Source organism: Manihot esculenta, chromosome 10 (genome assembly GCF_001659605.2).
Source record: "Manihot esculenta cultivar AM560-2 chromosome 10, M.esculenta_v8, whole genome shotgun sequence".
Lineage (NCBI taxonomy): Eukaryota > Viridiplantae > Streptophyta > Magnoliopsida > Malpighiales > Euphorbiaceae > Manihot > Manihot esculenta.
The window spans coordinates 9800656-9813507 of NC_035170.2; the positions used below are offsets into that span (position 1 = coordinate 9800656).

General features: G+C 32.0%; 1 protein-coding gene and 1 pseudogene across 3 annotated transcripts; both read right to left on the reverse strand.

Moving 5' to 3' along the window:
* Positions 1-666: 666 nt before the first annotated feature.
* LOC110624174 lies at positions 667-1898 on the reverse strand (annotated as a pseudogene).
* A 3002-nt stretch (positions 1899-4900) lies between these two features.
* On the reverse strand, positions 4901-9885 carry LOC110625053 (splicing factor YJU2). Of its 3 annotated transcripts, none has more exons than XM_021770555.2 (9): positions 9565-9885; positions 9107-9320; positions 8869-9018; positions 8631-8765; positions 8453-8518; positions 7734-7784; positions 7495-7605; positions 6281-6365; positions 4901-5394 (listed from the first exon to the last, which is right to left on the reverse strand). In XM_021770555.2, exons 2-9 carry the CDS (start codon positions 9302-9304, stop codon positions 5183-5185), a joined length of 1008 nt encoding a protein of 335 aa, XP_021626247.1. In that variant the 5' UTR covers positions 9305-9320; positions 9565-9885; the 3' UTR covers positions 4901-5182. The 3 variants fall into 3 exon arrangements, with proteins under 3 accessions (XP_021626247.1, XP_021626248.1, XP_021626246.1); XM_021770556.2 differs by having other exon boundaries at positions 9107-9438; XM_021770554.2 differs by having other exon boundaries at positions 9107-9323; positions 9565-9884.
* Between the last annotated feature and the right edge of the window lie 2967 nt (positions 9886-12852).

Sequence of the window (12852 nt, forward strand, 5' to 3'; positions counted from 1 at the left end):
GCAGCTTCCTCTTCTTCTTTTTCAATTTCAATTATTCTCTTTAATGCCTCGTTAATTGAGTCTGATACCGTTGTCATTACACAGATATATGGATGCCACCACTTCTTTTATTTTTTTAAGTCCATCACCGACGCTACGCACCATTTTTAACACTATTTTGTAAAACATCAAAATAGCGCAATATTATCTCTAACTTTCTATACCATTTTTAACACAAAAAAAATATTATGTTTATATTTCTCTCTTTAATATTATATTATTTATTTTACTTTAACTTTATTTATACAGTTTACTCAAAAAATTCATATAATTTTATATATCCACCCTAAATATTTATATATTTTACAATTTCATCCAATATTCAAATATTCAATTATATTATAAATAAATAAAAACAATTAATTATAAAAATGCATTAATTAAATATTAATTTAATAAAAAATATTACTTAAACATTAATTATAAACATACATTAATTAAACATTAATTAGCAAATTAAAAATAAAATAGACTCATACATATTAAATTATCAATAAAAAAAATACAAGCTAATTTAGATTATCATTTGAATTCATATATTGCTCCCATAAATGCTCTATTAATGCATTACGAAGTGCAAAATGGGCATCTTTATCCTTAATTTTTTTGTGTCAAGCCAAAAATTGTTCAAATCGGATCGACAACCATTTCAACAGTTGGAGCTGAAAATTTTCTACTGTCTTTAATAGATGCACTAAGGTCATGTTCATCCTCGATTATCATATTATGCATGATAATACATGTAGTTAAAATGTCATGCAATACTTCTTTTTTTCAAAAACGTGATGGCCCTGCAACTATTGCAAAACGTGACTATAACACTCCGAAAGCACGTTCAACATCTTTTCGACATGATTCTTGTTTTATTGCAAAATACTTCTTCTTCCTTGTTTGTGGTTCACGAATAGTTTGCACAATAGTTGACCATTTCAGATATATACAATCAGCTAAATAATAACATGTATTATATACTTTTCCTTGAATAACATAATGAGCGGGAGGAGCAATACCTTTAGCGAGGTCGGAAAATAAATGCGATGATTCCAAAACATTAATATCGTTATTAGAGTCAGACATTCCAAAATATGCATGCCATATCCAAAAGTCATAATCAGCTACAACTTCTAAAATAATTGTTGGCGATCCACTACGACTTGTATATTGGCCAGCCCATGTAGGACAATTTTTCCATTTCCAATGCATTCAATCGAGACTACCTAACATTCCAGGAAAGCCACGTTGCTCACCAATATAAAGTAGCCTTGCAACATCCTCAGCAGTTGGTGATCTCAGATACTGCTCACCAAATACCTCAACGATGGCTCGACAAAATCTCTTTAGACTTTCAATTGCAGTGGACCCCCCAATTTTCACATATTCGTTGGTAGCATCCGTCGGCAAACCATACGCTAACATTCGAAACACAGCTGTGATTTTTTGAAGAGTAGATAATTCAATTTTACCTACTGTATCTCTTTGTTGTTCGAAATATGTATCATGCGCTTTTATTGCATCGACAATACGAAGAAACAAATTTCGAGACATTCTATATCGTCGACGAAATATTACATCATTGAATCGTGGATTATCTGAAAAATAATCCAGAAATAAATTACGATCAGCCGCTTCACGATCTCGATTGATTACTAGATGACTTGGAACAGAGCCACCTCTAGAAACTCGATGTTGATCTTGTATTTGCTGCAAAAATCATCTTATTTCTAAGAAATTATTGATGAACTGCTCGTGTTTTCCAGTGCAAACTCATCATCATCTGAAATATAATCAGTAATATCTAAAGAAAATGATGATGAATTTTCAGCATCATTATTTGACGTATCTCCAACATAGAAATCCATTTTAATTAACGATCTGTAGAATTTTTTTGACTCGATTTTAAGAGGAACTGAAAAATATTGGAATGCCTATATCTTTGAAGAATATCTTATTTAATAGAAAAAAATCTAGGGATAGGATGCATACTATCCTAAGGCCGAGATCGAAGTGAAATACATCCAACGGTCGATTTTAAGATGAGATCTATCAGAATACTGTTGGTGTAATTATTAATTAAGATTTCATCTGACTTCATTGAAAAATGTGGGGATAGGATGCATACTATCCGAAGGCCAAGATCGAAGTGAAATCCATCCAACGGTCGATTTTAAGTTGAGATCTATCAAAATACTGTTGGTGTAATTATTAATTAAGATTCCATCTGACTTCATTGAAAAATGTGGGGATAGGATGCATACTATCCGAAGGCCGAGATTGAAGTGAAATCCAATGGTCGATTTTAAGTTGAGATCTATCAGAATACTGTTGGTGTAATTATTAATTAAGATTCCATCTAACTTCATTGAAAAATGTGGGGATAGGATGCATACTATCCGAAGGCCGAGATTGAAGTGAAATCCAATGGTCGATTTTAAGTTGAGATCTATCAGAATACTGTTGGTGTAATTATTAATTAAGATTCCATCTAACTTCATTGAAAAATGTGGGGATAGGATGCATATTATGCGAAGGCCGAGAAAGGGAGAAGGGAAGACTAATGAAAAGCAGAGCTTTGGACTTAAAGGAATTTAAAGAAGAAAATAAAATTTTATTGCTCGATTTAAATTCTATTACCGATCCAATTGCTTGTGAAACATTTCGTCAAGAAAAAATTCGAATATCAGATAAAAGAGTTCAACGTCAACAACCACCAGCGTCATCCGCATCTAATGTATATGATCAATATCTCAATAATATTGTTGGATCCGGGTCTGACCTTTCAGAATATTAAATATTTAATGTACTGTTGATGATTGTAATTTAAATTAATATATATTGTTCAATTATAATATATGTGTCACTATACTTTTTTTATATACTATATTATAAATAAATTAATTTATCATAAATACTATTTATAATTAAAAATACATTAACTTAAATTAAATTTTAATAATTATAAAAATATAAAATAAATTAAAAATATAATAAATTATGAGAATGCAAAAAATTAGAAAAAATATATATAAATTTTGGATTATATATAAATTTTAAAAAAAATAAAAAAAAACTAAAATGGCATTGCTACAGTGTCGCACCATATTTGGCGTGACACTGTAGCGCAGCACCAAAATCCCGCTGGATTTTGGTACTGCGTTGGAGGGTCATCTCCGACGCTAAATTGAAAATTAGCGTAGCGTTGGAGATGGCCTAAAATTACTCAACAATTGAAAGTGACTTTACTTTTATCTTCGAGATTTCTACATTTTTCAAGCTCTTGAATATCTTTTGCTATAATTATTTTAAAAGAATTTTATAAATCGCTTACCAAATTAAACTTTGTCATCTTAAATAATGAAGATTTACAAGAATCTTGTTTTACAAGTATGCCATTGGTTTATTTTGCTTCTACATGACCACTGGACTACCTTACCTATAATAGTTGGGTTTAGAAACGTCATGCAAGATTTTCAGCCACTCTTTTTATGATTGCAACTTTCAAGACATTATTTGCTGTAATCCTTCGATTACTTTATAGTGCAGATCAATGATGGTTTTCAAAGTTAACCGTGAAAGCGCAGCTAAGAGAGATGCAACTTTGATAGAACAAGCATCATCATCAAATCCCATAAGGAAGTTTGTCCTAAAGTTTCATTGAGTTGTATAAGAAGTTGTAGAGTCCACTATTGATATTGATGTTAATCCGCAGATTCTAGCAAGTAAAGGGAAAAAAAATAAATTTTGTGGATTTGGAGAGTGATCACGAGGTTGATTTTATTCATTATTAGAACCGATCTAAGAAGAGGGTTAAGTTGGTGATTCACTGTAACTCTCACACTCTCACATCCTTCAGGGTGCTTCTAGTGCTTGGGTGGTTCACACTAATGATCTAATAAGCTTTCCCTTACTTTCTCCATTGTTTTCGAGTATTTGTTTATCTTTTTTTTTTTTTTTTTTCTCATATTTATTTTTTAGAGGTTGGGCTTAGTGGACCAGATTTGGAGGTCGTGGTGATATCTGAGTGTTAATTCTATCTTTAATTCTACCTCCTTTCATATTGTAGCTGCAACATTGAGAGAGATAGTAGATGTCCTACTTTGATTTTATGAAAATTGCTATACTTGCTTGGAAAAGTTTGTAAGAGAAGTTTGATTGTACTGCCTCAGCTAAAATAGTTTTGAGGTGCTTGATGATTTATAGTAATGCGATAAGATTGAGACTTTGATTCCTAAGAAGCAATTTGAAGAACCCCTTAAAAGCAATGATGGGATAAATCAACTGAAATCTTCTTTTCATTTTAATTTGTCATCAGATTGTTCAAGCTAAGAAACTTGAGAAGCATAAATGTGAGTTAGGATAGTTTCTTCAACTCTTGAAAGGAAGCCAAAAAAACAACAAAAGTAATAGATTGACGACACAATATAAAGAATAGTAAAAAGTGATAATAAGAGAAGTTTATATCTTGGACTTATAAATTTATTAAAAAAAATAATACAGAGGTTGACAAACACCAAACATTAGGAAAAGTGTATTTTCAATAACAATCAAACAGTAAATAATACAAATTAGTGTTTTAATTTAACCTAAATACTAAACACTATCAGGGCCGAAACCCTGAATTTTGAACAATAAGATTTTAGGATCATTCAATCCAATCGCAATCTAAATGTAAGCTGCAATTAGCTGCAACAACTTAAGCAATAACAACCACCACTTAAATAATAGAATCATGTTTTGCCTCTACTATTAAATACAGCAAATTTTTAGCTGTCCCCTGGATTTCTATGTATTGCAATACAAACCTTTCAACTGTTTCAGTCTACAAGCATTTTCAGTTGAAGCACAGGGAAACAAAACTTGCATGTTTAAATGTAGAACTTCACTTTGTGTTAAATTCTAATACCAAATATGCTACATTCTTCCGCTTTTCCATCTATCAAATCTTCTGGAATTCAGTATATGTGAGAGGATAATAGATAGCATAGAAAATTTTGAAGTTTATGCGTTTACAGAAAATGCAGCACCCACATACGTAATTTGTAACAGGTAGCCCATGCTTCTGAAACTTCTTTCTTTTTTTTTCCTTTGGGGTTCATTACTTCATTTACATTTGAACATTATTTAATCATGCCAATACATTGACCGACTACTCATCATCACTATTGTAGTTCTGGCATAATGATAGGAGTCCGGTGTTTGTGTCATTACCTTCTCCCTCCACTTGTTTACTCTCTTCAGCTGAAGCCAGCTTGCTACCATCAGAAGCTCCGACTGGTTTCTTAACAACTGCAATCCTCACAAATGGAGATATGAGCTTGGGCTTGGCATCACTCTGCATCTTCAACGTACTTGAAGTTTCTGCTATCAACCAACCAAAAATTAAATGTCAGCACCTTCATATTAATATTCTTATCTTTTTTACTTGTATCATTATTATGCTGGGATGTAAGATAGATACTTCTACAGATATAGGACCTCTGATGCAGACAACACCCAACGTAGCTGCAAGAAATTTCACACGGCTTATACATATATATATGCCTTGCTTTAAACAAGGGGTAGGGATTAAAATAATCCAAACCGTTGATCAATCTCTATCATAACTAGTACTTTAATTTTGGACATGTTTGAGTGTAGACTCCAAAAATAACTATTGAACATAATCTAAAAAACAGAACTTACATATATTAAAAAACAGAACTTACATACATTGAGAAACAAAAAACACACACACATATATATATATATATCATGTTTTCCCTCTATCCCATTCCTCCCATAATATATGCCTTGGCACATGCTTATGGGAAAATATTGAATTAAATGCATGCTATGTCAGTAATTTGGAAATTTTGGCACATACCATCCAAGTTTGACTATAATTGATACCAAAATTAAAGGTTAGGCATATAATTGAGTAATTGACCAACTTTAAGTACTAATAATTGAAAATGAGCTAAAAAATGCCATCATTAACCATTTGCATAATCAGCATTCACCAAGAATATGGACACTTATTTATAACCATGGAAACTACTGGACTAATGAAAACCTCCAACAAAACAATCAATCAAGACTAGAAAGTGCAAAAGGAATAAAAATAGAACAGTTGACACACACATATACACATGCAAGAAAGAATGCACACTAATATATTTAATTTTAATTTGTAAAATATTCAATTGTAGAAGTATTTCAATTTTCTAGAAGTTAAACAGGTGTCAGAAATGGGGAAAAAACTTGCCTCCATTGTCTGTGCTATCCGAAACATTGGCCTTTGTTAGTGCATCTGTTGGTTTACTAGGATTTTCATTGGAAATTTTTCTCCTCTGCAAAGAATGCAAGTAAAACCACCTTATCATACATTAAGTTGATGAATTTATTATTTCATCACAATAAAAAGCATGGACTGATGGACACCATCCACGGGCTTCCCTCTTATACTACAAATAGAGTAATTATTTAACGATTCATAATCACAAGGACTTGTGAATGGATTGAAGCAATATGGTTGTAAAAATCCACAAAGCATTCACATGTGAGATTCATCAAAAGATACAAGGCCCATAGCACTCATGTTATATAGAAAATGCCACTATATCAAAATTAAAATATGAGCACTCATAAAATTAGCATACCAATAGAATTATTATTAAACTATTTTCTCAGCACTACAGTTAGAAGGAAATATGAGATGGGAAAAAAGAAAGAAAGAAAGAAAATGGGGGTTAGAAACTATTTTGCATCATTTGATAGGGTGGGAGAGATATAGAAAGAAAATAGGAGAGATGTCTCACCCAAACCAAAATTTTAACCTCAAATAGATGATAAGGGAGAAGGAAATGAGTGATTCATTCGTTGTATATTTTACAAGGAAAATATGGATCTCAGTACTATATTTCACAATTCACATATTGAAAGAAAAGAAAAATTATCATTTGTTTTTCTTTTCCTTCCATTTTCACAACTTCCCTAACAAGTATATGGGTGGATAACATTTTGCTCCCAATGTCCCACTTAACTATTCCTCCTTTTTTTCCATCATTCAATTTTCCACCCATCCTAACAAGCAAACTGTTGGAAACTTGAATCCTGGAATGAAATCAACCCACCCAGTCCAGAAGTAACACTTATTACATCTATATGGTGCGGGTTTTAAATCAAAGTTGTGCTTTTATTGTTTCAAAGTGCCCTGGACAAACAATAATGGTTGCCACAGCCCACAGGGACCATTAGAGATCCTTATCTTCCCCATTTAAAGTAGCAAAATGAATAAAAATTCATAGTTTAAAGATTCTTAAATGAATATAAAATATAAAAGTACTCTCAACATCAAAACAATTATTTATTGAGAAAAGAAGTCATGACTTGTGTAAAAATGATTAGACAAACCAGCCAAAATGAATTGTATATCCAAAGTGCGACCAACAAGAAGTCCACATTACAAGATTATGATACCTTTGGATTATCATTCGATGTTTCACCATGGCCATTTGAAAGCTGATTGGAATCTTCATCATCATCCAAATCTGAATCAGAAATCCTTCGAATAACCTCTTTTGGCCTCCGCTTTAAAATTCAACAACAAAGAAAATTGTGTTACTAACGGTCATCCACTAAGACAAGAAAAGAATGTAAAACGTGACATGAGTGAGTAACCAACACAAAACCAGCACAAAGAGAATGTAACAACTAACTTCAAAAATTGATTTAATTAGTGCCTCATCTTCTTCTTCCAACTTCTTCTCCTGCCAGAACAAAAATACATTGTCAGTGTCAGAACAAGGGGATACAGCTCATAAATTAAAAAGTAAAAAATTACCGGCAAAAACTAAGCATTTCGCCAATTAGTTAGTGGCATACATCTTGCAATAACTAAGAGATGAGAAAGGACAATGCTATCCATTAAAGAAATCAGACCGTAAAGGCGTAAACCCTCCACAAATTTCCTACATCGATAGTGATACAACAAGGCATACTAAGATGTTATAGGATCTTCCACAAAATATTCAAATTTAATAAATTGGCAGGGGTCAACATTAAGTATGGCCTCAAACCTGAATTTTACATATTAGAATCTACAGAAGTCTAAAGCAGTAAGCAAGAAACAACCTTTTATTTTCCTAAGTAAAAAATAAGTTCTGTGTTGCTATGATAACTCACTTGCTTTATATATGGGTTTGTGTTTTGTGCGTGTATGTAAACCTAATCCTACCCCAAATGCTTATGACGGTCAAACATTAAGAATCCTAAATACCAGAGAATTAGATTCATGACAGCATTACAAATTAATGTATCAAAGACAGAAAATACAAACCCAGTGATTTTTATAGTTAAACATTGACATGTTCCCAACTATATAGATGGTATCAAATATGTTTTAAGAAATTAAACATAGGCATTAAAAGCACAGTACCTTTTCTGCAGCTGTCTTCTGCAAGGCCTCGAGCATTGCATCCACGCTCACAGTTGCATGTCTTGACTACAAGCCCAAAAAGAAAATGATTCTATTAGAATGGAATAAAAAAAAACATGACATTTGAACCGCCATTCCCACCACACCTAAAGTATGAAATAAAGAAAATCCCAAGTACCTTCATAGACTTCATTTCATCAAGTGCGGCAAGGATGTCCATCTCTCTCTTAGAATCCAAGGTCCGGTTCTCCAATGATTTCATTGCATCACCCATCTCCTCAGCATCCCTTTTTTGCTTTTGCTTATCAGCTTCCTAGTACAACCAATAATCAAAAACAAATATTAACCAAATACTGCAACAGAATTAAACCTAAAAACATTAAATAGCAAAAAAGAAAATCCAAATAGACACAAACCTCATCCTCAGCGCGCCAGGGTTCGAAATTTCGCGTAGCTCCACTCTCAACGACATAATCGGAATTCTGAGGATCAGTCTTTATGGCAAGCTCAGCGGAACATTTGGTGCACTTGAAATAAAACCTAAATATTTGAATTCCCAGATATGTCTGCCAAAATAATCAATTGATTCCAAAACCCATCAGCCAAAGAATACAAAAATCATTCAAAGATCAAATCGAATATAAGAAAACAGACCTCGCCAATAACGTCTTCCTTGCGAGAATTGAACTTGGTGCCCTTGTAGATATAATTACCGCAAGTGTTACAACGGATGCTCATGGGAAGCATCATCCGGACCTTAATCTGCTGATTCTTCGGTCTCCGAATACGGGGAAGCTTCGACGGGTCAAAATCCGGTGGATAATACTTGTTCAAAACCTTTCTTTCTCCCATCCTTCTTCTCTACTATCTACTGTTGGGATTGGATTAAATGTTAGTTTTTCAATTTACAGCAGGAGATTCAGAGAGGGGAAACGATTGCATCTATCCCAAATTGAGTTGCTTTAAAGGGTTAATTTTTTATGGGTCTGTAAAAATGGTTGCCAAAACCAACATAAAAACCAACCAGAAACAAAAAATTATATCCAATTTATCACAATATTCAAAAGCCTAAAAGAAGGGAGGAATCATCAAGAACAAGAGAAAGAGCTTACAGAACAACAATGTCAACACGGCAGGGAAAGATCTTCTCAGGGGCCCGAGGATAGAATCAAAGAAGGAGGTAGAAGAAATTGCTTGCCCAAAGTCTTTAGGGATTTAGAACAGGTCTACAACGTCGCAGGGCTATGAAAAGAAGAAGAAGAAGAAGACTAGAAGAAAGGAAATGGCCAGATGAGCAGCAGCACAGCGCTGGGAGCAGTCAAGGTCATCGAGGAGAAGGAGAACGACTCGCAGCAGCCAGATACCGATTTAGGGATTTGGAGGAAATGTTAAGGATGGGCTGATTGGTGGGCTCTTTTTCTCCTGGGTTTGGCTGGGCTAAACTTTTGCATGTTGTTTATAAGGGAAATGCTAATAGATAAAAATATATATATAATAATTAATAATTAATTAAAGAGAAAAAATAATAATAAACACTTTTCAATTAATAGTGTTGAGAGTGTGATAATCATTTTGAGAAGATAATTATTCTTAATATTTCTCTATTTATAATAATATATTTTCATTATATTATAATTTATATTTAATTAGATATATCAATTTCATTAACAGATTTTAATATTGAATTACATTTAAAAATATAAAAATTAAATATTTATAAATAATAATAAATTTATATTATTTTATAAGTAATTAAAATAAAAAAAATTACAAAACTATATATATATATGCCAACTCTTATATATTTTATATGTAATTTTCTATTAATTTTTATACAATATGATAATTTATTATTTGAATAATTAATTAAATTTAGTTTTTTATTATTATAATATCAAAGTATATTATGATAATAATTTAGTTAGTTTTCATGTATGAATTTTTGTATTTTACTTAGTTTTGTAATTTTATTTCATGATAAAAAAAATTAGTTTAATATAATTAAATATTAATATAAATTTAAAATAATTTTATATATATAATCAGATAAAAGAGAAAATAATGAAATTGGCCAAGAATACCTCTAATTTTTAATATTATTTACAACTATATTATTAATTATTATAATTAATCTATTCTAAATAAGATAATAATTGAAAAATATTAGCTATAGAATTCTTATTATATTAAGATTCTAAATGAATTATAATAAAATATACTTTTATTTTTAAAATTAAGTAATAATATAAAATTAAAATTTTAATTTTAAAATTATTTTACGTATATTTAATATAATCCTAAAGAGAATATAATTCTTTATGAGTAGAATTCCCAATAATACTAAGCCAATTAAAGAAAACTACAAAACTGGTGGATTAAAATTTTTAGGGTAAACTGCAATTTAGCCCCTCTAGTTTAGTGAAATATAAACCTTTCATCCCTCTATTTTAAAAAATCGTCAATTTAGTCACTGTGATTTTTAAAAATTATGCGATTGGTCCCTCCCGTTAGATTTTCAGTTAAGACACCGTTAGTCTTAGGTAAAAGACTAAAATACCCATCATTAATATCATTCTCTAACGGGATCTAACCTGCTCTCCATTTGATTTCTCAAAGCATACGAGAAACAGAAGGTGGAGCTCCATTTCTCTCACCCATTTGGATCTGTCGAATCTCATCTCTATTCGGCTCACCCATCTGGATTTGTCGAACCTCATCTCTATTCGGCAAAGCTGTGGCGCTTATTTTATAAAGATCAATTTTAGGTAATATATATATGAATTACTTGGTCGAATATAGTAAATATTAGGGTATTGTGCTTTTTTATGATTTAGGGTGTTGGGTATTTTTATGATTTAGGGATTAGGGTTAGGGTTTTACGATATGATTAGGTTTTTGACAATTCAGGGATTAGGGTTACCTGTTTTAAAATTTGTGTTTTATTATTAATGTTATTTTTTGGTTATTTGACGAAAATGGTGGTTCCATTATATGAATTGGTCCTGCACTTTGAGAAGGAGATTGTCATTGTGTGTAATGTTAATCCAGATATGTACTCATACTTTAGTCTATTATTAGATTGCCATAAGGCATTTAGGATTAAGTTAGACTTTATGGATATTATTTCTAGTTGTGGAATACATGTTCAAGGGGATGATGATGTGAATAAATTGTTTGAAAAGTATGCTGATAATCCTCTGATAAAAATGAATTGCTATGAGAAACATTATGCATTATCTGTGATTGCTGATGGGCCCTTGAAGTTTGCTTTGAACACTGAATCTGGTAGGAAAAGTGAACCTCCACCTTTCAAGCCCTTTTGGTTAAAGCAATATGAGATGAAAGAAAAGTGCAATAATGAAAAATGTGAAAGTAGTAAAGGAACAGAAAAGATTATTTTGGAAGTTGAGGATATTAAGGTGAATTCTGAAAATGATGCAAATGAATTCATAAATGAGACTGTTTATGATGAGTTTGTATTTATGGAAGGAAGAAATGATGGAGATCAAACTGTTCATAAAAATAATACATCTGAAGCACCTTCAAGTGACTTTATAGAGGTACCCTTGACGGCTCAATCTGAAATACTAGTTGATGGGGATGGAGGCACTAATTGTACCATGGGCAGTGGTAGAAATGAAAATAGGGGCAAGGGTAAGGGTAGAGTCGGTGTAAGTATAAAAGGCAGAGGAAGGGGCTTAGCTAGGGGTAGGGGTAATGGGAGAGACAATTTTAGTGTAAGAGGCAGAGGAAGGGGCTTAACTAAGGGCAGGGTAAGGGTAGTGGAAACAATTTGGAGTCTGCTGATGCTAGTGGCAGTGGAATAACTAGGGGTACTAAGAATGGCAAGGATAAATCTACAGAATCAGAAATGATTGAGAGTGAAAATGAATATAAATTTGAGTCCTCTGATGGCAGTGATTGTACAAAAACTGTTGGAATTGATGAATTAGATGAGATTAGTAGTGATAGTCATGTAGATTTAGAAGTTGAGTTAGATGAAATGGATATTGCTAAGGATAGTGATGGGTTGAGCAACTTAGAGTCAAAAGCTTCAATAGATTCATCATCATTAGATGGTGACAATGCACCAGACCAGAAGGATCATTTGTATGGATTTTACAATAATCCATTTACATATAATGGTGAAAGTGAAGTCCAATTTGAGATTGGTAAATGTTTTGTTGATGCTTCTGCATTTAGGAATGCTTTACGAGATTATGCTATTAAGGGTGGTTATGTTATTATAAGGGAAAAAAATGATTTGAAAAGGGTTACAGCTATATGTGCCACCGCTGGTTGTCCATGGAGAATACATGCATCAATGATTCCAGATGGTAAAACCTTTATGATTAAAACAATGGCAAGTGATCATACATATATTAGGCCAATGGGTAATA